This window comes from Pseudophryne corroboree, chromosome 2 (assembly GCF_028390025.1).
Source record: "Pseudophryne corroboree isolate aPseCor3 chromosome 2, aPseCor3.hap2, whole genome shotgun sequence".
NCBI classification, from domain to species: domain Eukaryota; kingdom Metazoa; phylum Chordata; class Amphibia; order Anura; family Myobatrachidae; genus Pseudophryne; species Pseudophryne corroboree.
Window position 1 is genome coordinate 135,207,342 of NC_086445.1, and position 27,956 is coordinate 135,235,297.

Here is a 27,956-nt window from a genome sequence, read left to right on the forward strand (position 1 = left end):
TTTTCGGTATCGCCTGCCTAGAGAAATGGAACCTAGATGGTATTTGGTACCGGGGACACAGTACCTCCAACAAGTCTCTAGTTGCCTCTGCAGTAATGATGGATACCGGAACCACGTTTCTTACCGCCCAGGATGCCAAGGCCTCAGTTATCCGCTTTGCAGCAGGATGACTGCTGTGATATTTAATCTTCCTCGCAAAGGACTGTTGGACAGTCAATTGCTTGGTGGAAGTAGTAAAAGTGGTCTTACGAGTACGACTTCCCCTCAGGGATGACCATCGACTCCCAGCAGCAACAACAGCAGCGCCAGCAGCAGTAGGCGTTACACGCAAGGATGCATCGGAGGAATCCCAGGCAGGAGAGGACTCGTCAGAATTGCCAGTGACATGGCCTGCAGGACTATTGGCATTCCTGGGGAAGGAGGAAATTGACACTGAGGGAGTTGGTGGGGTGGTTTGCGTGAGCTTGGTTACAAGAGGAAGGGATTTACTGGTCAGTGGACTGCTACCGCTGTCGCCCAAAGTTTTTGAACTTGTCACTGACTTATGATGAATGCGCTGCAGGTGACGTATAAGGGAGGATGTTCCGAGGTGGTTAACGTCCTTACCCCTACTTATTACAGCTTGATAAAGGCAACACACGGCTTGACAAATGTTGTCCGCATTTCTGTTGAAATACTTCCACACCGAAGAGCTGATTTTTTTGGTATTTTCACCAGGCATGTCAATGGCCCTATTCCTCCCACGGACAACATGTGTCTCCCCGGGTGCCTGACTTAAACAAACCACCTCACCATCAGAATCCTCCTGGTCAATTTCCTCCCCAGCGCCAGCAACACCCATATCCTCCTCATCCTGGTGTACTTCAACACTGACATCTTCAATCTGACTATCAGGAACTGGACTGCGGGTGCTCCTTCCAGCACTTGCAGGGGGCGTGCAAATGGTGGAAGGCGCATGCTCTTCACGTCCAGTGTTGGGAAGGTCAGGCATCGCAAACGACACAATTGGACTCTCCTTGTGGATTTGTGATTTCGAAGAACGCACAGTTCTTTGCTGTGCTTTTGCCAGCTTGAGTCTTTTAATTTTTCTAGCGAGAGGCTGAGTGCTTCCATCCTCATGTGAAGCTGAACCACTAGCCATGAACATAGGCCAGGGCCTCAGCCGTTCCTTGCCACTCCGTGTGGTAAATGGCATATTGGCAAGTTTACGCTTCTCCGACAATTTTATTTTAGATTTTTGAGTCCTTTTTTTACTGATATTTGGTGTTTTGGATTTTACATGCTCTGTACTATGACATTGGGCATCGGCCTTGGCAGACGACGTTGCTGGCATTTCATCGTCTCGGCCATGACTAGTGGCAGCAGCTTCAGCACGAGGTGTAAGTCGATCTTGATCTTTCCCTATTTTTGGAACCTCAACATTTTTGTTCTCCATATTTTAATAGGCACAACTAAAAGGCACCTCAGGTAAACAATGGAGATGGATGGATACTAGTATACTTATGGATTGACGAGCGACTGCCGACACAGAGGTAGCTACAGCCGTGGACTACCGTACTGCGTCTGCTGCTAATATAGACTGGATGATAATGATATAAAAAATATATATATATATCACTACTGCAGCCGGACAGGTATATATTATATAATGACGGACCTGCTGGACACTGTCAGCTCAGCACTGCAGACTCCTAAAGTAAGCTACTAGTATCAAGAAGATAGAAAAAAAAAAACACCACATGTAGGTGGTATACAATTATGGATGGACGAGCGACTGCCGACACAGAGGTAGCTACAGCCGTGGACTACCGTACTGCGTCTGCTGCTAATATAGACTGGATGATAATGATTTAAAAAATATACATATATATCACTACTGCAGCCGGACAGGTATATATTATATAATGACGGACCTGCTGGACACTGTCAGCTCAGCACTGCAGACTCCTAAAGTAAGCTACTAGTAGTATCAAGAAGATAGAAAAAAAAAAAACACCACAGGTAGGTGGTATACAATTATGGATGGACTAGCGACTGCCGACACAGAGGTAGCTACAGCCGTGGACTACCGTACTGCGTCTGCTGCTAATATAGACTGGATGATAATGAGATATAAAATATATATATATCACTACTGCAGCCGGACAGGTATATATTATATAATGACGGACCTGCTGGACACTGTCAGCTCAGCACTGCAGACTCCTAAAGTAAGCTACTAGTATCAAGAAGATAGAAGAAGAAAAAAAACACCACGGGTAGGTGGTATACAATTATGGATGGACGAGCGACTGCCGACACAGAGGTAGCTACAGCCGTGGGCTACCGTACTGCGTCTGCTGCTAATATAGACTGGATGATAATGATATAAAATATATATATATATATCACTACTGCAGCCGGACAGGTATATATTATATAATGACGGACCTGCTGGACACTGTCAGCTCAGCACTGCAGACTCCTAAAGTAAGCTACTAGTATCAAGAAGATAGAAAGAAAAAAAAACACCACGGGTAGGTGGTATACAATTATGGATGGACGAGCGACTGCCGACACAGAGGTAGCTACAGCCGTGGACTACCGTACTGCGTCTGCTGCAGTGCTAATATAGACTGGATGATAATGATATAAAATATATATATATATCACTACTGCAGCCGGACAGGTATATATTATATAATGACGGACCTGCTGGACACTGTCAGCAGAATGCGTTTATAGAATAAAAACACCACACGACGAGTGTTTAACTTTTTCAGGCAGACAATCACAATATACTGGTGGTCAGTGGTCACTGGTCAGTCACACTGGCACTGGCAGTGGCACTCTGGCAGCAAAAGTGTGCACTGTTAAAATATGTACTCCTGCTATAACTGCTCCCCAGTCTCCCCCACAATTAAGCTGTGTGAGCAGTGAGCACTCAGCACAGTCAGATATACAGTATTACATAGATGATGCAGCACACTGAGGGCACACTGAGGCTGAGCACAGATATGGTATGTGACTGTGTCACACTGTGTATCGTTTTTTTTCAGGCAGAGAACGGATTAATTAAACTGGTGGTCACTGGTCACACTATCAGCAAGTAGTACTCCGTCCTAATATGCTCCCCAAAATTAGTAAATCAAGTGTCTCTACTCTCTACTACTCTCTAGTCTACTCTAAACGGAGAGGACGCCAGCCACGTCCTCTCCCTATCAATCTCAATGCACGTGTGAAAATGGCGGCGACGCGCGGCTCCTTATATAGAATCCGAGTCTCGCGATAGAATACGAGCCTCGCGAGAATCCGACAGCGGGATGATGACGTTCGGGCGCGCTCGGGTTAGCCGAGCAAGGCGGGAAGATCCGAGTCTGCCTCGGACCCGTGTAAAAAGCGTGAAGTTCGGGGGGGTTCGGTTTCCGAGAAACCGAACCCGCTCATCACTAGTTAGTATTATAGATTTTGTTACGTAGTGCGAATGGGCATGTGGTCAGGATTCCGGATGCTGTAATCCGACGGTCAGAATATCAAACAGGGTATTGGTCTTGGGGTTAGGGTAAGGCACTAGAGGAAGGGTTAGGGTTAGGCTGCACAGGGGCAAACACAGGATTTCTAGGGGGGGGGTTTCCAAATGCAATCCACAATCTCCCACTCTAAGGAACATGGGGTACAGTATTCATATTAAACACTATAGATGCTCTATAGTATAGGCTGCATCAAAAATATGTAAATATAAATAAGTGGTCAGGAAAAGGTAAAACATACTATAATAAATAAATGAATACACAAACATAATAAAACCAGTACTGTATTTTCTAAGCACACATTGGGGGTCATTCAGAGTTGTTCGCTCGCTAGCAGATTTTAGCAGCATTGCACACGCTAGGCCTCCGCCCTCTGGGAGTGTATCTTAGCTTAGCAGAATTGCGAATGAAAGACTAGCAGAATTGCGAATAGAAAATTCTTAGCAGTTTCTGAGTAGCTCGAGACTTACTCCTACACTGCGATCAGCTCAGCCCGTTTCGTTCCAGGTTTGACGTCACATACACGCCCTGCGTTCGGCCAGCCACTCCCCCGTTTCTCCAGACACTCCCGCGTTTTATTCTGGCACGCCTGCGTTTTTCCGCACACTCCCAGAAAACGGCCAGTTTCCGCCCAGAAACACATACTTCCTGTCCATCACACTCCGATCACTTCAACGATGAAAATTCTTCGTTCGGACGTGAGTAAATCTACTAAGTTTTGTGCTAAATTACTTAGCGCATGCGCACTGCGTACCATGCGCATTTTTGCCTTAATCGCTCTGTTGCGAAAATTGGCAACGAGCGAACAACTCGGAATGACCCCCATTGTCCCATGTCATGGTAGGGCTCCTGTCTGTCCTTCCTGGTAGCTACTCTCTGGTCCAATGCAATGATTGAGGACTCAGATCCACAAAGCAATCTTTGGAAAAGCTGCAACCACTGGCATGTGCAGTAGCTCTGCTCTGTCCCTTAAACTGCATGATGTGGCTGCAGCTCTAGTAATTGTACTATATATCATTGCTATTGTCATAATTTGTGCCACCAAAATCCCCCTGCGTTTGTCTATGCTGCAGGAGTGGGGGAGGTTATGGTTAGGCTGCGGGAGGGGATGGGTAGGGTTAGGCTGCAGTAGGGATTGGTTAGGGGTAAGATTAGGAATAGGGTAAAAATACCACAATCCTTCGGGATTATGGCCGTTGGTATTCTCACTACTGGGATTTCGTATCCCACCCTATGAATAAGCTTTCTCCATAAAATGCTCTTTGGAACGCAGTTTAAGACCTGAAGGGCAGCAGGAATGGGGCGTCGATGCAGCACTTTGTGGGCGTTGATGCTCCGTTTTAGGGGTGCTCCTCGGCGGCTGCATGACGTCACACACAGCCGCTGCGACCCTTAACATAGCGGGTAGCAGTCTGTCTACGCAGCTAGACTTCGCAGGCAGAGGGCTACTCTGTACATGCTCTCACATGTCTGGGAGTGGCGGCGGGGAAGGGGGGGGGGCTGGATCTAGCATGCCGGGCGGACTTGCCCTGTGCTGGGCGTCCCCCCTCATGTCAAAGAAATTGATCGCAGATGTGCATTTTCTCGCACATCTATGATCAAGTCTGAATTAGGCCCTTAGTTACAGTCAGTTTTATCTCTTTTACAGAGGCATAGCTTGGGCACATGGCTTCATATTGTGAGATAAACTGCTCACTGAATACTTTATGTGGCGAGAAAGCAGGGCCATAAGGGAGGGCGGTGTGGCCAGTGCCAGCCGTACTTACCCTCTGCTCCGGCACACGCGCTTTGTGGGGAGAAACCTTATGTGTTCTTCCTTAGTGCCGTGGGAGTTGTTCTGACATTTGGAGCAGCAGGCTAGTGAGCTGGATCAATGTGACCCACCCTCCTGCCCCCACGGTCATTTAGTTATAATGGCTTGAAAGCGGTTCAGAGGGCGGGCGCACCACACGGTGCAGTGGCGGCCTGTTACGGGACTGTGAGAGAGTATGGTAGATATTCTTCGTTGCTTTGCGGCATGAATGTCCCTTTAATACTCTTCAGCTACTGTAGTTGTGAGTCTGGCATAGTCTAATAATAAGATTCACAGTTTAAATGGATTAATGTGTGAACTCATTTTGTGGTGGTTTCCTCAATGCCTGGCGGGCCGGCTGACAAGCAATCAGTACCTGAGAGAGTTACACTGATGTATAAGAGAAACCTATGGAGGTGTCAGGAAAAAAAATGAGTCTCTAGAACACTTTCTTAGTAGCTGTACTATAAATCATATGGTCACATCTTGCAGTCATTTAGAATAATTCTCTGTTCAATCCTCTACGGAATTTTCTCAATGCACTCCCAACATTTCTGCCCTGCCTCCCAGTTTCATTTCCTGATTCTATTACATAACTTATCATGCTCTGTCCCATGGCAATGACAATGAGAAGCTTCAATACAGAGATCTGTCTGTCTATCTATCTATCTGGTATGTGAGGAGTGAGGTCATCTAGGGATCTGTCACACATACAGGTCATATAGATCTGCTACAGATTGTGTCCTTTTGGTTTGTTGATGAGATGCGTACACATCCTGGTATACAAACCCCGGTGTAGCGTCCGTAATGCATAACTCCCAACTTTATCATAGCCACAAGAGGGACTCCTGCGCAGCCGCACCAGTCGGGAAAAGGGGCGTGGCTTTGCAGAACGGGTGTGGCTTCACGGTAATGCCGCTATTGCGAGCCACGGGCCCCATTTCTCGTCACTCTGCGAGCTGCTGGCATGCCTCCAGTCCCTCTGCCTCCGTGAATAGAAGCTGTGTGCGCATGCATACAGTGTCTATACACCGCTGCTATACAGCAGAGCAGCGAGTGCAGAAGCCTCCCAACTGGCTTCTCCCACCGCGGGACACTGCGGCCCGTGAGTGGGACCGTCCCAGAAAAATTAGACTGTCCCGTGAAAATCGGGACAGTTGGGAGGTATGCGTAATGCATACCCTATGCTATGCATTCACTTTAATGGGAGCTGCGTGTGCATGCTCCCGCCACCACATTGAAGTGAATAGGAGCCGGCTAGCGATGTGTACGCTATAGCATGCCGTGGTGTGTACACATCGCAGTCCCACTACAGTAAACTGCTGTACGCAGCAACACTGTAACAGGACACATCTGTACATGTAGTGCAAGTGTACCCATATATGCAGTACAGGTATAGTACCCCCTGCCCCTATATTTAGTACATGCATAGTCCCCTCTATCCCTATGCAATAGGTGCATAGTCCCCCCACCGCTATCCTACATCTATACGCAGTATGTGTAGAGAGCTTTATGTCATTGTGTACATACCTTATTCTTTTGACATGCTAAAAAATACCCAGCAACAACAAGTCATAGCTCTTAGATAGTTTTACTATTACAGTATACTAGCAAGTGCCCAGTTAATAATAAAAAAAAGTAAAATAAAGGGGTGTGTGTGTGTGTGTGTGTGTGTGTGTGTGTGTGTGTGTGTGTGCGGGTGGGGGCTGTTTTGGTGCAGACACCTTTCTCATGGAGCTTCTTACATAGAAATGAGCTGACGTTACCTGCATGGGCGTAGTATGGTATGCCGGCGGCCGGGCTCCCGGCGACCAGCATACCGGCGCCGGGAGCCCGACCGCCGGCATACCGACAGTGTGGCGAGCGCAAATGAGACCCTTGCGGGCTCGCTGCGCACGCCACGCTATTTTATTCTCCCTCCAGGGGGTCGTGGACCCCCACGAGGGAGAAATAGTGTCGGTATGCCGGCTGTCGGGATTCCGGCGCCGGTATACTGTGCGCCGGGATCCCGACAGTCATACTGAAGACCACCCACCTGCATAACTGTCTGCTGGGAGGACAACAGACACAGCACACTTAAGGAAAATCACAGTATAATCAATATTGCAACAACTCACATTATTGCACGCCACTGGAACTAGCCCTATTTCTCGCTAGGAAAGGTACTGTACTGAATCAAAACATAGATTTTACTGCAGTAACCAAAATGCATCACTCTATACCAGATGTGGTCATAACACTTCCTAAGAAACCAGAGACTCAGAGTGCAGACATGCATCCAACTACATAAATAAAAATTTTATCAGAGTTGATGCCAAAAAAAGGACAAAATTATAGAGCAGCACCAATAGTTATATACTCCAGTAAAGATTATGGTTGCAGCTTACTTATCTTCTTTGTCTACTCTCCATTGGGGAAATTCCCGTGATTTGCAGTTCCGCTAGTATGGAGCGGGCTAAATGACGTGATTTATGTATTTTAGCCCTGCTCCTTCACATTGTTACTGCAATTGCATTGATTTTATCCCCATCCTGCCCACTTCACTCGGTAGCGGGCAGGATGCGGAAGAGCCACCTAACCTTCTGGGGCTTCAGGCAGGGGCGTAGCCAGAACTTTGCAGGCCGCATAGCAACATTTTGGAGGGGCCCCTACCCAAATGCTCCTAGGGAGACACCTCTCCACAGTAGTTGCTAATTTTATGTCCTAGTTCATTTTCTAGACCATAGTAGTGCCTTGGTTTATATTAGCAGTGATTTAATTCATTTTCTGAACCATAGTAGCGCTCTAATTCACATTATAGGGCTGCCCATACACATTATGCCACACAGTATCAATTCACATTATGACATACAGTGTCCCCAGCTCATATTATGCCACAATACAGTGCCTTCACTTATTATTGTGCCACATTTCAGGGCCCCAGTTAATATTATGCAACATTATATTCCCCTCCAGTTCATTTTATACCACATTACAATGAACAGGTCAAGTTGCGTAAATAGATTGCAGGCTCCAAGGCAAATATCTGTAAGTGCCCCTATGTACCACCGAATGACAAAATATGTATATAACATATGTAACTTTCACAGATAAAAGGGGCCCCTCTCAACCCTGGGCCCCATAGCAGCTGCACTGTCTGCACCTATGGTAGCTACGCCCTTGGCTTCAGGGGACTACCAAAAAATCATGAGTCTCTCACAGCTTCCAGGAGGGTAGATAAGTATGGGTTGCAGATAAATGCTATTGCAGCAGGAAGTATGCAAGGATATATAACATATGTAACTTTCACAGATAAAAGGGGCCCCTCTCAACCCTGGGCCCCATAGCAGCTGCACTGTCTGCACCTATGGTAGCTACGCCCTTGGCTTCAGGGGACTACCAAAAAATCATGAGTCTCTCACAGCTTCCAGGAGGGTAGATAAGTATGGGTTGCAGATAATGCTATTGCAGCAGGAAGTATGTAAGGATATCAGGGGCGTAAGTTCATACAAAGCACTTGGATACAAATGAGATGGTGGTGCCCCTCCCCCCCTCCAGTAGCACAGCTCAGGGGGAAAAGGAGGAATTAATGTTATTGCAGTGTGGTGGGGACAAGGAGCAGTGCATATAGTGTTATAATAATGCCCCCCTCCACCACACAAACACACGTACAGTATATTCAACATTGTTCTCCCCTTCCCCCTCCACATCCCACATTGTGCTCTCCTTTCCCCACTGTGCTCCCATTACCCATCCCACATGCCTCACTGTGCTCCCATTATCCATCCCACATGCCTCACTGAGCTCCCATTCCCCATCCCTCCCCTTTCCCATCCCACATGCCTCACTGTGCTCCCATTACCCATCCCACATGCCTCACTGTGCTCCCATTACCCATCCCACATGCCTCACTGAGCACCCATTCCCCATCCCACATGCCTCACTGTACTCCCATTCCCCATCCCACATGCCTCACCGTGCTCCCATTCCCCATCCCACATGCCTCACTGTGCTCCCATTCCCCATCCCACATGCCTCACTGTACTCCCATTCCCCATGCCTCACTGTGCTCCCATTCCCCATCCCACATGCCTCACTGTGCTCCCCTTCCCCATCCCATATGCCTCACTGTACTCCCATTCCCCATTCCACATGCCTCACTGTGCTCCCATTCCCCATCCCACATGCCTCACTGTGCTCCCCTTCCCCATCCCATATGTCTCACTGTGCTCTCCTTCCCCATCCCATATGCCTCACTATGCTCCCATTCCCCATCCCACATGCCTCACTGTGCTCTCCTTCCCCATCCCACATGCCTCACTGTGCTCCCCTTCCCCATCCCACATGCCTCACTGTGCTCTCCTTCCCCATCCCATATGCCTCACTAGGCTCCCCTTCCCCATTGCACATGCCTCACTGTGCTCCCCTTCCCCATCCCACATGCCTCACTGTGCTCCCCTTCCCCATCTCACATGCCTCACTGTGCTCCCCTTCCCCATCCCACATGCCTCACTGTGCTCTCCTTCCCCATCCCATATGCCTCACTATGCTCCCATTCCCCATCCCACATGCCTCACTGTGCTCCCTTTCCCATCCCACATGCCTCACTTAGCTCCCATTCCCCTTCCCACATGCCTCACTTACACCCCTTCCCCATCCAACATGACTTACTGTGCTCCCTTTCCCACACTGTGCTCCCCTCCCCACATCACGCATGTCTCATTGTGCTCCCCTTTCTCATCCCACATGCCTCAATGTACTCCCTTTCCCATCCCACAGGCCTCACTGTGCTCCCCTTCACCATCCCACATGCCTTAGTGTTCTCCCATTCTCCTTTCCACATGCCTCACTGTACTGCCATTCTCCTTCCCACATGCCTCACTTCCTTTACCCACCCAACATGCCTCACTGTGCTCCCCTTCACCATCCCACATGCCTTAGTGTTCTCCCATTCTCCTTTCCACATGCCTCACTGTACTGCCATTCTCCTTCCCACATGCCTCACTTCCTTTACCCACCCAACATGACTTACTGTGCTCCTTTTCCCACATCCCACACTGTGCTTCCCTCCCACATCACGCATGCCTCACCGTACTCCCCTTCCCCATCCCACATGCCTCACTGTACTCCCTTCCCTATTCCACATGCCTCACTGTGCTCCCTTTCCCCATCCCACATGCCTCATTGTGCTCCCCTTTCCCATCCCGCATGCTTCCATGCTGTCCCTGCACAGCGTTCCCAGCATGGGTGGTCATTCCGAGTTGATCGCTCGCTGTCGATTTTCTCAGTGCAGCGATTAAGTAAAAAAAGGCAAAAATGCGCATGGTACGCAGCGCGCATGCGCTAAGTACTTTCACACAAAACTTTGTAGATTTACACAAGCTCGAGTGACGTTTTTTCATCGTTGGAGTGATCGTAGTGTGATTGACCGGAAGTGGGTGTTTCTGGGTGGAAACTTGTCATTTTCAGGGAGTGTGCTAAAAAACGCAGGCGTGCCTGGTAAAAACTAAGGAGTGGCTGGAGAAACGGGGGAGTGGCGGGCCGAACGCAGGGCATGTTTGTGACGTTAAACCAGGAACTAAACGGACTGAGGTGATCGCAGTCTAGGAGTAGGTCTGGAGCTACTCAGAAACTGCTAAGAATTATTTAGTAGCAGTTCTGCTAATTTTTCGTTAGCTATTCTGCTAAGCTAAGATACACTCCCAGAGGGCGGCGGCCTAGAGTGTGCAATGCTTCTAAAAGCAGCTAGCGAGCGATCAACTCGGAATGAGGGCCATGGTCTGCTAATTTCAGTTCCAGCTCCCCACAGTGCTTCGCTCTTCCTCCACTCCATTTGGGCCTATTTCCTCCACATCAGAGCTCCCTCCAAGACACTTGCAATTAGCTGACCATGGATTCTCCAACCACAGACTCTGCAGCTGTCACATGACCCTGCACACCAATCCGCTGCTGTTCTCTGTTTTACCAGTCCCTGGTCTAGCAGTGATCATCTGATCTGTGTCACGTCTGGCAGGGTTTGAGGATCCGGCAGCTGAGATTTGCCCGAGGAGGTAGCAGGCTGTGAATGAACCAGATGAGGGGGCTGGATATAGTTCCTTCGCATGGGACACGGAGCAATGAAGAACGTAGGCGAGGTTTGAGAGTCAATGGAAAGTATTTATTATGTACAGGGCTGAGGTAGAGAACCGAGGCTAAAGCACAATGGTTAAAGACGTGGCTGGAGGTGAAGAACTGCGGACTGTGATTCGAAAGACGAGACTGTAGATGTGGAACTGTGGATGGTAGTTGAAAACGTGGCTGGAGACAAGGACTGTGGACTGTGGTTTGGAAAACGAGGCTTGAAGATAATAATCTGCAGGCTGTGGTCAGTGGTACAAAGGCGTGGCTGGTGAAGGAGATCTGTGGAGTGTGGCTTGAAAGACGAGGCAGAAGACCCGGGGCCGACTGTGCCCAAAGAGTCTTACTGGACCGGGTTTTCCAGGAGCGCTTCCACAGGCAGTAACAGGCAAGAAACGGCAGGGCTGCAGCAGCAACAGAGAACCGACCAAGCAGGATCAGGAGGAACCAAGATACAGCAGGAATCCTGGGAGCACAGGCTAAAGCACCTACAACAGGGTTGTAACTTGAAGCACTGGCATCCCTGTCCTAAACCAGCCCTCTTTTATAGGGAGAGCTTCCCCTGGATTGGCTGGAAGAAACAGGAAACAGGAATTATGCTTAAAACTTGGTCTCCAACATGGCGGCGCCCAGTAATGCAGACCTTTTTGCAAAGCCACATTGCTCACTGCCCCTGGTCTCCAAGCAACGGTTCAGCAAGAGCGACCCACTGTAGCGGCGTCCCGCCGCCACGAGCGGACCCCCTCACCGCCGCTACTGCTGCCCACGGATCCGGCGCAGCAGCCCACCTCCGCCGCTGCCCGCACAACGCCAAGGAAGCCAGCCCCGCGGCCCCAGCGTACCGGTAAGACTCCGGACGCTGACAATCTGTTCCTCCTATCGCCACTCGTCAGGGGGAATATAAGGATTGCACAGGCAGAGTACAGGTGCCTTGAACAACGTCGCTTCCTAGAGCTGTGTTCCTGGGCTCCAGACTCCTGACTCCTGCAGCTACAGATGTGTCCTCTTACATCCTCGCTGCAGTCATGCTAAACAGCCCTTGAAATTGTGCCATACAGTGGCGGGACTCTGTAGCGCAGAGTATCTTTTTTTGCATTTTTTTCTGGGAAAATGCATTTTAGGCGCAAAGTAATGTAATGTAAGCAGCTTCTGTTGATTAAAATAATATGCAGCATGCCTATATTCTGTGTGTAAGCCTATCTGCATCCGAAACGCGTTATAGTGTTTTCAATGAAAACACTATATTTGCATTTTGTATGCAAATACATTCACAGTCGCACACTGAATTACATTACTTTGTTTCTAAGACGCATTTTTATAGAAACCCCCCCAAAAAAGACGCTCGGCACTCGTGAGTCATACGGCACTCACACGTTATGTGTAACATGACTTGTAGTGCATGGACCAAAGAAGTAAGAAGACACATCTGTAGTAGAAGTTCCAGTCTGTATCATCAGCACTAGTCACTTCAGTCTTGCCCTAGTCCGGTAGCAGTGCCGTCATCCCGGTTCCAGCCTGGTCAGCACTCCAGTCCAGTCCTAGGCCAATATTTACTAAGAATTCGTGTTTGTCCGATTTGACCGAAAGTAACCTCACCGCTGACCGCAAAGTTCCCACCATTGGCTACAATGGAGCGCATAGGCGCTACATTGTATCTCTGCTGTGTGCAGCCTGACAGACACTACAGGAGCACACAGCCAATCAGGAGAGTGCCACGACGTGGCGCTCCCTGATTGGCTGAAGGGACCCTGTTTGACAGGAGTCAGGGGGGGTCCTGGCAGTCGGGGAAAGGGGTCCCACGTGTAAACATGGGACCCCTTTCAGTGCGTGGTCGGGTTTCCGTTTTATTATTTTGCCAAGTACGTGGATTATACAAAGGTCTGATTCTACACTGGATTATGTGAGTATAATTTTTTTCACAGGTACCCCAAGGATTCTACTTGGAGAAGAGGACCGAGCCTCGTGGGAACATAGGTAAGTATGTATGTATGGAGGTGTGCATGTATGTAATAAACTTATACTTTCACGGTGTATGTGTCCTGTTTTTTTGGGGGTATTTTTTTAGTAGTAGTACTACAGGTACCAGCGGGCCCGGTTTTCCACCGCATGCTGGTACTTGTGGTTCTCCAAGTACCAGCTTGCGGGGAGGCTTGCTGGGACTTGTAGTACTGCTACTAAAAACAATATTCACATTTTTTCAAATGGCTATCAGCCCCCCATCCGCCGACCTTGGATGGGGGGGACAGCCTCGGGCTTCACCCCTGGCCCTTGGGTGGCTGGAGGGGGGGGGACCCCTTGATTTAAGGGGTTCCCACTCCTCCAGGGTACCCTGGCCAGGGGTGACTAGTTGGGTATGTAATGCCAGGGCCGCATGGACCAGTATAAAAGTGTCCCCCGGCTGTGGCATTATGTACCTGGCTAATGGAGCCCGGTGCTGGTTTCAAAAATACGGGGGACCCCTACGCTTTTTGTCCCCCGTATTTTTGGAACCAGCACCAGGCGCAGAGCCCGGTGCTGGTTGATTAAATATGGGGGAACCCCTGTCATTTTTTTCACCATATTTTTTCAACCAGGACCGGCTCAAAGAGCCCGAGGCTGGTTGTGTTTAGGAGGGGGGACCCCACGCAATTTTTTTCAGATTTTTTAAGACTTTAATCAACTTTTTAAGGTACACAATGAAGCCCTGCACGAATCTCACAGATCCGGCCGGGATTCCTTGTGTTTTGTCAGGCAGTGTTTTACTCATCACTCCCGTAAAACACTGCCTGATATTACGAATCACATCGACATCGGAAAAAACGATTGTGCAAAACTCGGCAGCTTAGTGAATGATCGTATCAGGATTCAAAAAGTTGCAGTAAAATGCACCCGATACCATTCGAGTTCAAACACCCTTCAAAACGGCCAAAACACGAATCTTTGTAAATATACCCCCTAGTCGGGTTGCAGTGCCATCATTCCCATTCCAGCCCAGTCAGGACTCCAGCCCTGTCCTATACCGGTTGCAGTGCCATCATCCCGGTTTCAGCCCGGACAGCACTCCAGTCCAGTCCTAGACTGGTTCCAGTGTCATCATCCCGGTTCCAGCCCGGTCAACACTCCAGTCCGGTTCCAAACCAGTTCCAGTATTTACATTTCAGTCCTAGTCCGCTCTGCCTTCCCAGCTCCCAGATACCACCATTGGCCCACCAGAGTCACAGTCGGGAACACAAATATCTCAGACCTGACGTGGGTTTGATATGCAGTTTGTGGTCCTCTGACTGGGTTTCTTTTTACAGGCTGGTGGGTACAAATGCAGACAGGTCAGAAGCAGGCAGAGAACTCGGTTATATCTGCCCCACCTGCAGTGCACATGGTTTTGCCCATTAAATATTTTGCTTTTGCGATCAGGTCTGAATTAGGCCCATAGACCCCTAAGTTCCTTTTATACTACATGGAACTTTATTTGACCTTGTGTTAATGGGCTTACAATTAGCACTAGTTCAGTGATAAGTGAGAGTCACTGCTGCAATTTGCACCACTAAAGTGGATTGTGCGGATACCTGGTAAGGGAACATTATGGCTTGGCTTCTTTATTTAATAATAGAGTGTTTGTCATACTTTTATTCACTTACTCTGTCACCACATCCCACTAAGTGTCTCGACAGTAAACATTACTATTGTATTTTAATAGTTAAGAGCTCCGATAAAAGACATTATTATAAATGTTTATTCATTGTTAATACCTAGGGGGTTATTCAGGTTTGTTAGCAAACCAAAAAAGTTAGCAATTGGGCAAAACCTTGTTGCACTGCAGGTGGGGCAGATGTAACATGTGCAGAGAGATTTAGATTTGGATGGGTTATATTGTTTCTATGCATAGCAAATACTGTCTGCTCAATTTCTACACTGCATTTTAGATTTCACTTTGAACACCCCCCAATCTAAATTTCTCTGCACCTTACATCTGCCCCACCTGCAGTGCAACATGGTTTTGCTCAATTGCTAATTTTTTTTGTTTGTTAACAAACCTGAATAAGGCCCACAGGCATATAATGTTATCCACATTCTTGGTATACAGATCATGAATTTGTTGTAGAGTATTTTTTTTTATTTTTTTTTATAATGTATATTCAGCTTTTGGTAAAGTGACACAAAAAGCTAAAAGTTAGGGGGAGGGACAGGGGTATAAAAGGGTAGGTGGCACATACAGGCGTGTTCTCATACACAAGTTCCGTAGTCGCACCAAACATCCCTTCTCCAGGTTTAATTTGACTTGTCATGCGCCAATATTTTGTGCTCGAATATTCCTCTTAATCGCAATGTGATGCGACAAAACTGTTTCCCGAGACTGCATTGATTCATTTTATATGCCACACACATATCTGTGTGTGTGTGACTGAGTCTGAGTCTGTATATGAAGTGCTAAGATGCAGCGGCCATGGCTTTTTGTCACGCCAAGTTCCAAGTGTTGCATATTAAAGTAAACAGTGCAGTAATCAGCGCAGTATCATGAAGCGTTTTTGTTGCATCACATTGTGATTAAGACGCATATTCAAGCAACAAAGACCCTACACCGCCCGACTCACTCTTGCTACTTGACATATTGAGGCTAGGTGTAGCGGTACATGTGGGGCCGGATGTAATGACCTCCGAGATGGCTGAAGGTACGGGTTCCTGGCCAAACTCAGGCCCTCATTCCGAGTCGTTCGCTCGGTATTTTTCATCGCATCGCAGTGAAATTCCGCTTAGTGCGCATGCGCAATATTCGCACTGCGACTGCGCCAAGTATCTTTGCTATGAAGAAAGTATTTTTACTCACGGCTTTTTCATCGCTCCGGCGATCGTAATGTGATTGACAGGAAATGGGTGTTACTGGGCGGAAACAGGCCGTTTTATGGGCGTGTGGCTGAAAACGCTACCGTTTCCGGAAAAAACGCAGGAGTGGCCGGAGAAACGGGGGAGTGGTTGGGCGAACGCTGGGTGTGTTTGTGACGTCAAACCAGGAACGACAAGCACTGAACTGATCGCACAGGCAGAGTAAGTCTGGAGCTACTCTAAAACTGCTAAGTAGTTTGTGATCGCAATATTGCGAATACATCGGTCGCAATTTTAAGATGCTAAGATACACTCCCAGTAGGCGGCGGCTTAGCGTGTGTAACTCTGCTAAATTCGCCTTGCGACCGATCAACTCGGAATGAGGGCCTCAGTCTTTTTTTAAAGCAGCAATCATTTACAAGGCAAAACCATGCCTTGTCAATGATTGCTGCTTAAAAAGTCTGAGTTTGGCCGGAAACCCTAACCTCCGGCCAACTCGGACGTCACTACATCCGGCCCATTTTGTTTTTTTCTATTTGTGCTGCACAAGTTTATTTTATTCAGTAACTAAAGCAAAATGTATAATCACTCAAATATTTTTATATTGATTTTGAAACATCTGTACAAAAGGCTATGAGAAATCAGCACAGCACATATTTTGTCAAAATAAGAAACATAAGCCCCTTTTAGACCGCCGGAGGTGGGTCACACCCAGGAGCTAGACATGGGTGCTTCCCGGGAGCGACTCACCACAGGCCCCTTGCCGCCGCTTTCCCCAACCCGGTCGGGTTGGTGATATCAGCCATGAAGCGGCAGGGGTGGCACTTAGAGATCACATGATCTCCAAGTGCTGCCCGTCCACATAGAGTGAATGGGAAATGGGCCAATGCGACCCGGTTTCCCGTTCACACAGCACAGCGAGCCGGGTTGAACACGTGTTCAAGTCTACTCGCTACCCGAGTTGGAATACCGGGTCGCTCGACCCGGATTATTCCAACCGGGCCCTTTCACAGCAACACGGGGTATGCGCGCCCATGTGCAATAACCCGTTTTCACAGCTGGCGGTCTGAAAGAGGTAACCTTGATTTCTACGCCACAAGGAGACAATAAGCATTAACACCTATATGATGTGTATAAAAGTCCATAACTGATTATTTGTTTTGCTTTTGTACACGGAGACAAACACGATTCTTTTACCAGGACATGTATGTGTTAATCATAGTTGCATTTATTATCAATAAACAGTGAAAAATAACTTCTGTTCTGTTCCCATTTCTCATGAAAAGACAAAATGTCTTCAAGTGGTTGAAATAAAATGTTGCAATTCCCACCTGGGGGTTTTAATGCAGAATGATTGATGTATTAACTTCCCAAATAAAGACAGTGAAATGCTTTTCAACAAGGTAAAGTGGCCTCTCAAAATGTAATCTGTGAAAATGACTCATGAAATATCCTCCCACCGACAAAAGAAGACACATTTTGAATAGAACCTGTTAATTAATCTAGGTTTCCTTGATTTTATCTTGAGATAAATTGACTTTTGTGATCATCCGTGGGAAGATTGCAGCATATTACATCAGACATTAAGGAAAAGCTCCAGTAAATAAAAGTTTATGGGAGTGCAAAGACTGTTATTCTAGTCTCCCATAGGTCTAATGGTCAAGAATGCTCTGTGTATTGCATATTGGTCCCTAGGATGCTCTCTATATTGTTTATTAGTCCAAAGAAGCTCTCCATAGTGTTTATTCATCATTAAGTCGCTCTCTGTATTATGTGTCAAACACAAGGCTGTTCTCTGTAATGTGTGACGATCACTAGGATGCTCTCTGTATTGTGTGACGATCACTGGGATGCTCTCTGTATTGTGTGATTATCACTAGGATGCTCTCTGTATAGTGTGATGATTACTAGGATGCTCTCTGAATTCTGTGGTGGTCACTAGGTTGCAGTCTCTGTTGTACAGTTGAATGTAATCTGTATTATACATTGGCCATTAGGATGCACTTAGTAATTTATATCAGTGATTTCTATATTTTATGTCACAGATGTTTTCTGTTTTCTGTATTGGTCACTAGGATGCTCTCTGTAATAGGTCACTAGACTTTTCTCTGTAATGTATGTATAGTATATATCACTTGTATTAGCAAAATTGTTGTGCAAAATGGTATAATAAGTTGTCTTGCTTGTAATACTTTTTTATGGCATGTTTATGGTCATATTTTTGTTTAAGTTAAACAACAACCATCTGTTGAATTGCTGACGCTAGTGTTTACAAGCAATAACAATTTGATGTAAAACGATGGGCCTGCATGCTCTGCCAGTGTCAGATGCAGTGGAGCGATGTTTTTCTAGCGCACATGCATTTTAATTGTTAGCGCATAGAGATGCTGTACTGAGTCATATGCAGGGTGTCTGACATTGATCAGAAATGCACTGAGCGTTCCTGGGCAGTGACAGGGGGGGCTAATCAGATGCACACGGAAATGCTGCATCTTATGGGAGTGTTATAAGAGTGGCATGGGCATGTTGCTGACAGTGGCTGCATTTAAAGACGCTTCATCGCTCACATTGGAAGCCATACTCAGACGGAGAATCTGCATCTAGCATAGGGCTGCAGCAAGTTTCTAAGGTGCACCCAGTAGTGGCAGCTATAGACGCACCAAGCAGTATTTCAGCATCTAACACACAGAGTGGGTGTCTCAGTCCTTGCACATTCATATGCATGGCTGTACACCAGGGAAGGTCATTGTAGCTGTACTAGCATAAAGTCTCAGACGTGACTACAGCAAAACAGAGACACAGGTGCGGCTGCATACAACTCAGAATCAGCCACTACTGTATGTCTTGTTTAGGTTTTTAAACCTACCCAAAAGAAAAAGTAGAGTAACATTAGAGGTTGGGGCTAGGCTTAGCATTCCAGAACCTGGTAAATCCAGCAGTTTAGCAGCCCATATACAGTATGGGAACTGCTTATATGGTCAGAAATGGCAATGACTCCTTCTTAAATGCTGGGATGCTGACAAATTGCAGTTATTCCTTGAACATCTACTTTGGGCTGATTTCTCGCAATTTCACCTTAATAAATATTCCCTTAAGGTATACCTACCAACTTTTATGATGTCCCAGTCGGAACTCCCCTGCTACCTGTCCGGAAACGGGCGTGACCTCAGTAAAAGGGGGTGTGGCTTTGCGGGGATGACACGACCACCTGCCCGCCTCCTGTTTTCGTCACTGGGGGGCACAGGCAGCGCTTTGCGAGAGCTGCTGGCATGCCCTCCAGTCTATCTGCCTCCCGTGAATAGATGCAAAGCATCTATTCACTGATGCTCTGCACTAAGCAGAGCAGTGACTGACAGGAACCTCCCAATTGCCCCCCCCCCTCCCCTCCCCCACCCACACCACGGGACACTGCAGCCCGTTGGAGGGACAGCAGGACAGTCTCAAAAAAAGGGACTATCCTGCAAAAATCTGGACAGCTGGGAGGTATGCTTAAGGTACTATTGCATAAATTTTTAATTTACTAGTCCTCATTCAGTTCATGGGCCAAGATGGGTTCAGTGTTGACCACTAGCCCATTTTAGGCCCACAACAAATGAGGTTACAGAAAGAAGCCCCTATGAGTTTGGCTCTCTTTTGCATGTGATACTTCATGCCTTATTCTGAGTTGGAAATAAAGTAGTGGTTCCCAAACGTGGTGCTCACGGCACCCCAACAGTCTTCATTTTAGGCATATTCCTGCATGTGCACAAATGGTATAGTCAAACTGACTGAGGTACTAATTAAGTCACCTGTGCCTATGCATGGATATCCTTAAAACCTGGACTGTTGGGGAGCCAGGAGGACCGTGTTTGGGAACCTCTGGAATAAAGCAAGAAAGACCAAGTTACTTTGCACCTTGGTAAAGTAATGTCCAGATTTTGTCAAAACCTGTACATAGAATTCTGCTTTTTAATATTCTGCAGAGGTGGATTATTGCTGAATCAAGAACCACAAAGTTTTTCTTTTAGAAGATGGCAAAAAAATCAAATTTGCTTCTGGTTCCTTTTTCTTAATGCAGGTTTTTCCGGTCTTCAGAATACCTGAGCACACTGTGGGCAGGCAGCGTCAGTAGGGGTGGTGCGGGGGGTTGTTAGCAGGGGGTCCAGCGTCGTCAGTGGGGGTGGGTCTGGCAGTGTAGTCGGCGGGATTCCGGCAGTGTGGTCCAGCTTGGGATTGTGGGGATCCGGTACTGTGGAGCTGTGGATTAATCGGTGAGGGAATAGCTGCAAATCCACTCCTGCACTGGCTGTCATTGGCCAGTGACGTCACAACGTCAGGTAACGTCACAGCAGATACGAAATATTCCAGTTTACGGAATATTTAGGATCATTGAAGTCCGGATAATGGAGACCTGACATGTATTTCAATAAACAACACTTTTTTTTGTCTGTTTAGGAAAAATATATTTGATGTATATGAGTAAACAAAAACTAATAGTATTTTCTGAAAATACAAAGTCTTCCGGAAAAAAAAACCCAAGGCATAATTTGTATATGTACCACATAAAAAAATCTGTGACATTGATGTTGGAATGTGACAAGCGCTAACATCACAAAAAAGACACAAGGGTGCGAAAACCCTCAGCTGTTAATACTGTAAATACTGTAGACCACTGATACCCCTCTCAGCTTTGAGTTTGAACACGGGTTATTGCACATGAGTGCGCATAACCCGTGTTGCTGTGCAGTCTGAAAGTGCCCAGGTGGAATAATCTGGATCGAGCGACCCGGTATTCCAACTCGGGTAGTGAGCAGGGTTGAACACGTGTTCAACCCGGCTCGCTGAGCTGTGTGATCAGGAAGCAGGGTCAATGCCACCCGTTTCCCCTTCACTCTGTGTGGACGGGCGGCGCTTGGAGATCATGTGATCTCTAAGCGCCGCCCCTGCCGCTTCATGGCTGGTGTGACCCGCCTCAGGTGGTCTGAAAGGGGTATAAATCTGGTTGCTTATATCCAGAGCCGGCGCAACCCGCTCAGCAAAGCAGGGAGGCGCTGGCCTAGAGAGACGCTCTCCCTGCTCTGAGACTCTGCTGCTGTGCGCTGCTGCCGGCTGCCACAGCGCCTATCACAGTCACACTATATAGGCAGTGGTGCCGGCAGCAAGAGGCTTGAGTAAAGTCCAGTCCACCAGCTGATCTTCCCTCCCTCCCCCTACCAGCAGAGCACGCAGGAGGGGTTTCACTCCGCACAGGCTGTCCACTTTCACTTCCTGTACCACTTCCTGGCTGCATGTGATTTATGACATGAAGCTGTTCTCCGTTCTCCCTGCGCTTGAGCCCTCCCCCTCTACAACATGCTGATGCAGGAACTTAAGTGTGGTCAGAGCAGGCCGACTCTGCCAAAAGTGAGTTTAACTCTTTGAAAACTTTGCTTTCTAATGCAAGTGTGTGCTTTCTATTTATATTTTATTTTTTATATGTTTTATATTATTTTATAATATTTATAATATTTATATAATATAATATTTATAATATTTTAATATATTTTATATTTTATATTTATATGGGCTATATGTGAGGTATTTTTAGCCTTTATAGGTAATCATTTGCCTCCCAGGGCGCCCCCCTCCCAGCGCCCTGCACCCTCAGTGACTGCCGTGTGAAGTGTGCTGAGAGGAAAATGGCGCACAGCTGCAGTGCTGTGCGCTACCTTTAGAAGACTGCAGGAGTCTTCAGCCGCCGATTCTGGACCTCTTCTGATTTCAGCATCTGCAAGGGGGCCGGCGGCGTGGCTCCAGTGACCATCCAGGCTGTACCTGTGATCGTCCCTCTGGAGCTTGATGTCCAGTAGCCAAGAAACCAATCCATCCTGCACGCAGGTGAGTTGACTCCTTCTCCCCTCAGTCCCTCGCTGCAGTGATCCTGTTGCCAGCAGGAATCACTGTAAAATAAAAAACCTAGCTAAACTTTTTCTAAGCAGCTCTTTAGGAGAGCCACCTAGATTGCACCCTTCTCGGCCGGGCACAAAAATCTAACTGGAGTCTGGAGGAGGGTCATAGGGGGAGGAGCCAGTGCACACCACCTGATCGGAAAAAGCTTTACTTTTTGTGCCCTGTCTCCTGCGGAGCCGCTATTCCCCATGGTCCTTTCAGGAACCCCAGCATCCACTACGGACTCCGAGAAATAGATTTATCGGTAAGTAAAATCTTATTTTTTTATACCAGAGCTGTATCTATCTATCTATCTATCTATCTATCTATCTATCTATCTATCTATCTATCTATCTATCTATCTATCTATCTATCTATCTATCTATCTATCTATCTTGCACACACACACACCCACACACAGGTGGGGGGGAGCAATGATTATATGTATAAGTGGCACTGATACCGTGGGCATTATTATGTGTATAAGCGTCACTGCTATCATGGGAATTGTGTATATGGGGTACTACTGTGTAGCATAACGTGAATATGGGGCAGTACATATGAAATATAAAATAGGAGCACTATGTGCGGTGTAATGACGATACTTTTGTGCTACTATGTGGTGTAATTTGAATTGGGGTTACCATTATGTGGCCATGCCCCTTCCTAGTGACCTCTTTTTTGCAGTGCGCACCTTTGGCGTGCACGGTTACTTTAGACAGTATGGGGGTTAGGGCACAAATATGTATTTCCCTTAACTCTCCAGGTTCACTTTAAGTCATGAATAAGGGGCACTACTGTGGGTCGTAAAGTGACTAAGTGACACTGCTATGTGGTATAATATGAATCAGGAGCACTGCGTGTGGTGTAATGTGAATAACATTGTGCTACTGTGTGATGTAATGTGAATTGGGGGTACAGTTGTGTGGGCACACCCCTTCCTTGTGAGACCACACCTGCCTTCAGTGCGTGCTTTCCCTTTATTAAGTACTGGAGAGAGGGCGCAAATTTATAGTTTGCAGGGAGGAGCCAAACACCCTAGCACCGGCCCTGCTTATATCTGCACTTTTCCTGATGTATCCTTATGTACGCTGATAATCAAAGCACAGCATTTTATAAGTGTGCCATCATCAAGTTCTTATATCAAATCACTGTTTCATAAAACTAAAAACTATTTAAGGTATTCGGAGGACAGAGAGTCTCAATAGATGACGTAACTTTATAATTTAAGTACATTCTAAATATATGCTTCTAGCTGGAATTACAGCTATCATGCTCGGAACTGGCAGGAAACCTTTAAATGCCTACAGATACGATTTGCAGAGTGAAGTGTTAAGCCTGGAAACTGTGGATGGGAATCTCAGCCCTAGGCTAGTGGCAGCCAGTACTTCTGAGTAAACTGTAGTGAGCTGTCCCTGCAGACATGTCGTCTCTGTTACACAAAAAAAGTTTCATAGAAAGTTGGACTAAGTAATTACTTTACTATTTATTCCCTAATTATGTGAATCCATTAGTTGCAGTAAAGGGTTCTGTCCTAAATATTTATTGTTTTACAGTACATTCTTTATTAATAAATTACTGTTTTCATTTAATTTATTTTTGTTAACTGTAAAAATAAAATATTGTGAGTGTAATCTACTGGGTTTTCTTTGCAGTCTGTCCATTATTCATATTATTATTATTATTATTATTATTATTAATAATACTTCAGGCACAGATTTAAGTCCCATGTGAGCTTACAATCAGATGTTTTTGGTGCAAGAGATGTCCTGTATACAGTGTGATCATGGGTTCGCTCTAGGTATCCAGACATGTAAAAGCAGCACGCAGGTGTAAATGTAGCTCCCAGGCACAGAACTGAATGCACCGTTTTTTACTTTCTCAACAGAAGATCTTAAGAAAAGCTCCATTCCAAATGGCGCAAAGTCAAATCTTCCGAAGCCTTGCCAGTCTGTCCTCCGTCACCCCGGCTACTCCAGATTGCCTGCCGCTAAGCTTGCCGCCTTTGGTTTTGTCCGAAGTTCAAGTGTGTCGTCGCTCTCAAGTAACCAGTCCACTGAGAGTATACAAAGTGATCATAACAGGACAACTAACAGTGAGTCCACAATATTCTCTTATGCAAAGTTATTTATTTTACAATGCATGCATACTGTACCAACTCACTAGGAGATTGCTATTTAAATATTGTGGAACGGATGTAATGAAGTCCGAGTTGGCAGGAGGGGCAGCTTCCCGGCCGATCGCAGACGTTTTTTTTTTTTTTTTTAAAGCGGCAATCATGTACAAGGCAAAACCATGCCTTGTAAATTATTTCCGCTTTATGTACATGATTGCCACTTTAAAAAAAAAACACGTCCGAGTTCGGCCGGGAACCCGCACCTCCGGCCAACGTGGACTTCATTACATCCTGCCCCATGTCTTAAATAGTGTTTTTGTATATGGCCACATCAGGGTGGACTGGCCCACAGGGTGGGCCCCACTGCCTGGGGGCCCTCCTCCTCTACTAGGGATAAGGTTCTAGTCTGTGCACTTGAATTAAACATTATACAAATGTTACCTTATACTGCACAGGAAAATGGTGTATTTTCTACAGTGCATTGCTATTATTAATCTGGTACATTATCATGCATGCACTAGCAGGATTTACTATACTTTACTATACTATTTATTCTCTGTTGGATAGCCAAACCACTGTGATAGCTGGCCACACCCCCTCCCCCTATAAATGCATACCCCGGTGGGCTCTTCATGCCCCAGTCTGACACTGGGCCACATGTTATATAAGCACACTACCATTGTATGACGAATGTATGATGAGCTTAAAAGAATGGCTTGAATGTGTGCCTGTTTGTGGAGTCTATCTTGCGTATTTTCGCTCTGCCCTTGCTCTAGATAGATTTGTGCATAGAAAAGTACAGGTGATACAGAGTCGTACGCTTTTCAATCACATCTACTCCAGCTGCGTACAATCCAGCATCAGCCCCAAAATGTGTGATCAATGAATGACATTTATACACAACAAGTAACTGGAATCTGCTGAGGGCACAGTGTATAAATAACACCTGCACTAGACAGAAGTAATGTTTGGCTATTGAGGAGAAAACAACCAAGGGAAAGATAGACTCTGCTTAAATGCACATGATTTATTTTAATGCTATAATTCAGCAAGTGTTCAGCTAAAGGCCACAAGTCCCTTTGCACTTTTATGGTCATGTCTCCATTAATCAGCATGGAATGAATCTACCGCACAGATTGCTGAGACAAACTGGAGTGAAACACTATTCATAGACTTCAATAAAACAGTGCCCCTAGTTATTGTTGAAAATGACAGCATGCTTACTTGGCTTTATTTGAGGCTGAAAGGTCGTTCATTGTTCCGGAAGTAGGCAACTATGTTGAAGATGTTGCCTTACAGATGACATTTCTTTATAGTTTACATTAAAAACTTTACATTCAAAATACGCACCAGTGGCAACCAGTTGTATCAAAAGATAATATAGGTTTGACTTATGCAAAATGGATTTCCTGTGGCTTGTACATTTCCAGCACTTCGGGAAACTGGGACACATGGAAAGCCTACTTGGCTTAGAATAAAACCATAAGCAATATTGTTCTACCACAAAGTGAAATGAGAACATAGGGGGTAATTCTGAGTTGATCACAGCAGGAACTTTGTTAGCAGTTGGGCAAAACCATGTGAACTGCAGGGGAGGCAGATATAACATGTGCAGAGAGAGTTAGATTTGGGTGTGGTGTGTTCAATCTGCAATCTAAATTGCAGTGTAAAAATAAAGCAGCCAGTATTTACCCTGCACAGAAACAAAATAACCCACCCAAATCTAACTCTCTCTGCACATGTTATATCTGCCTCCCCTGCAGTGCACATGGTTTTGCCCAACTGCTAACAAAATTCCTGCTGCGATCAACTCAGAATTACCCCCATTGTCAGATACACCACAATTACACAGCCCAACATGTGTTTTGGTGCTGAGGATTTTTGAGCTGATTTTATGTATATTTGGTGTGCTGATTTCAAATCCAACATTCATTTCGCCTATCAGCTCTAATTGTTGAGATCTAAACATCGTCTGATTTGTGTTACCCTATTTCATATTAGGCCTATGCCTCACATAATAAAACACAATTAAAAAACATAGTCTAAAAATATTTTCTAGAATATTTTAGTGACATCAATAAAACATACTAACACCACAGTAACACTATAGTGACTCAAATGACACTTTTTCTTCAAAATAATAAAATGAAACCATAAATGAAAAGAAAATTAGTTTAGGAAGCTTCTTTTGTGGGACATTCGTGAATGGACTTTGGACAGTCTCTTTGTAAGTTCCAGCTGTTATCTTCCATTATATGTATATCCCATCTTCCCTAGTTGCGATCTTCCATTGTTTCAATGTCCTGGTGAAATCTTTCACCTTGCTCTTCGCTCATATCACCCAAATTTTCTGGGAAACGGTCCAAGTGGCTGTGTAAGTAACAAACTTTTATGCTTATATTACATCCAAGGTCTCTGAAATTAATGAGCATGTTGTTTACTAGCTCAGCATAGTTTTGAGCTTTGTGGTTGCCCAGAAAGTTTCTGACAACCAGGACGAATGACATCCTGCTCAGACTGTAGGTGATGTGCCGTGGCCTGGGCATGCGCAAAAAATATAGCTGATTGAGAAAAACTATTTTCGTATTTGGAACGCCCAATATAACCAAAATCAATGATAATTTGGAAAACAAAGCGCTGTGAATAGCAATGCTGTGAAAGAGAAAAGATGAATAAAAGGAGAGAAAAGGGTGAAGATCAGAAAAAAAGAAGAACAATAAAAATTAGAATAAAGTGTAAAAATAAAAATAAAAAATAAATAAAACTGTTTACAAGCTCTTTTATGCAATGATGCAAGGTTTTCGGGTCAATTAAAAGGATTAAATGGAGTACGTATTGTGCAGTGATATACTAACTGTCCCTGTAGTCTACCTGTATCTTGTAGATCCGTTAGCCGTGCCAGGTCATTGTTATGTGCGGCTGGTATCACTGCTGCTGGCCGTGTTTTCTCCGTGCTATCGTCTTGTACTTCTTCCAGTGTAGCTGCTGGCCTCCAGCGTGTTTTGTGCATGCGCACTTAATCATGGGATACACTCCCTGACATCCAATTTGTCGAAATATAAAGATCTTGTATGCCTACAGGTAGACTACAGGGACAGTTAGTATAGGAGAGTCGGAACACGGCACAATACGAACTCCATTTAATCCATTTAATTGACCGGAAAATGCAGCATCATAACAAAAAAAGAGCTTGTAAACATTTTTATTTGTTTATTTATTTATTACACTTTATTCTAATTTTTAATGTTCTTCTTTTTCTTATTCTTTCTTCTGATCTTCACCCTTTTCTCTCCTTTTATTCTTCTTTTCTCTTTCACGGCATTGCTATTCACAGCGCTTTGTTTTCCAAATAATCATTTACAATCCTAATTACAGAGCTGCTTTACACAAACAGGCGCGGTAAACGATTTCTTATCCATAACCAAAATCAATACTAACATTCTAGGCACCAAACAATTTTTTTTTTCTTGTTGGGCAGTGTTATAGGTATAAAGAAGATTATTATCTCAGCTCCTTGCCCTGCATACCTTTTCACATTCCTTTTCCTTATGGAGTCATATTCCTCCTGCAGTTCAACACACAATGACTGAAGGAGGAAGAGTACAGTGCTACATAGCTCCAGTTCTCACACGGCCTGATACTTCCCGACCTTTCTGTTTGAAAGTTGATGCGTCCTCTGATAGGAAATTTCACCCATGTGGGTTCTTTTCAAATACATTTTTCCATGGTGAAGTGAATT

General features: G+C 45.9%; 1 protein-coding gene across 6 annotated transcripts in view; it reads left to right on the plus strand.

The window, feature by feature from the left end:
- Positions 1–27,956, plus strand: part of MTUS2 (microtubule associated scaffold protein 2) — a 1,049,445-nt gene that overhangs the window by 466,337 nt on the left and 555,152 nt on the right. For all 6 annotated transcript variants that reach the window (XM_063951742.1, XM_063951738.1, XM_063951743.1 and 3 more), the window contains one exon: positions 23,990–24,196. In XM_063951742.1, coding sequence (XP_063807812.1) covers positions 23,990–24,196 — 207 coding nt within the window. The remainder of the gene's footprint in view (positions 1–23,989; positions 24,197–27,956) is intronic.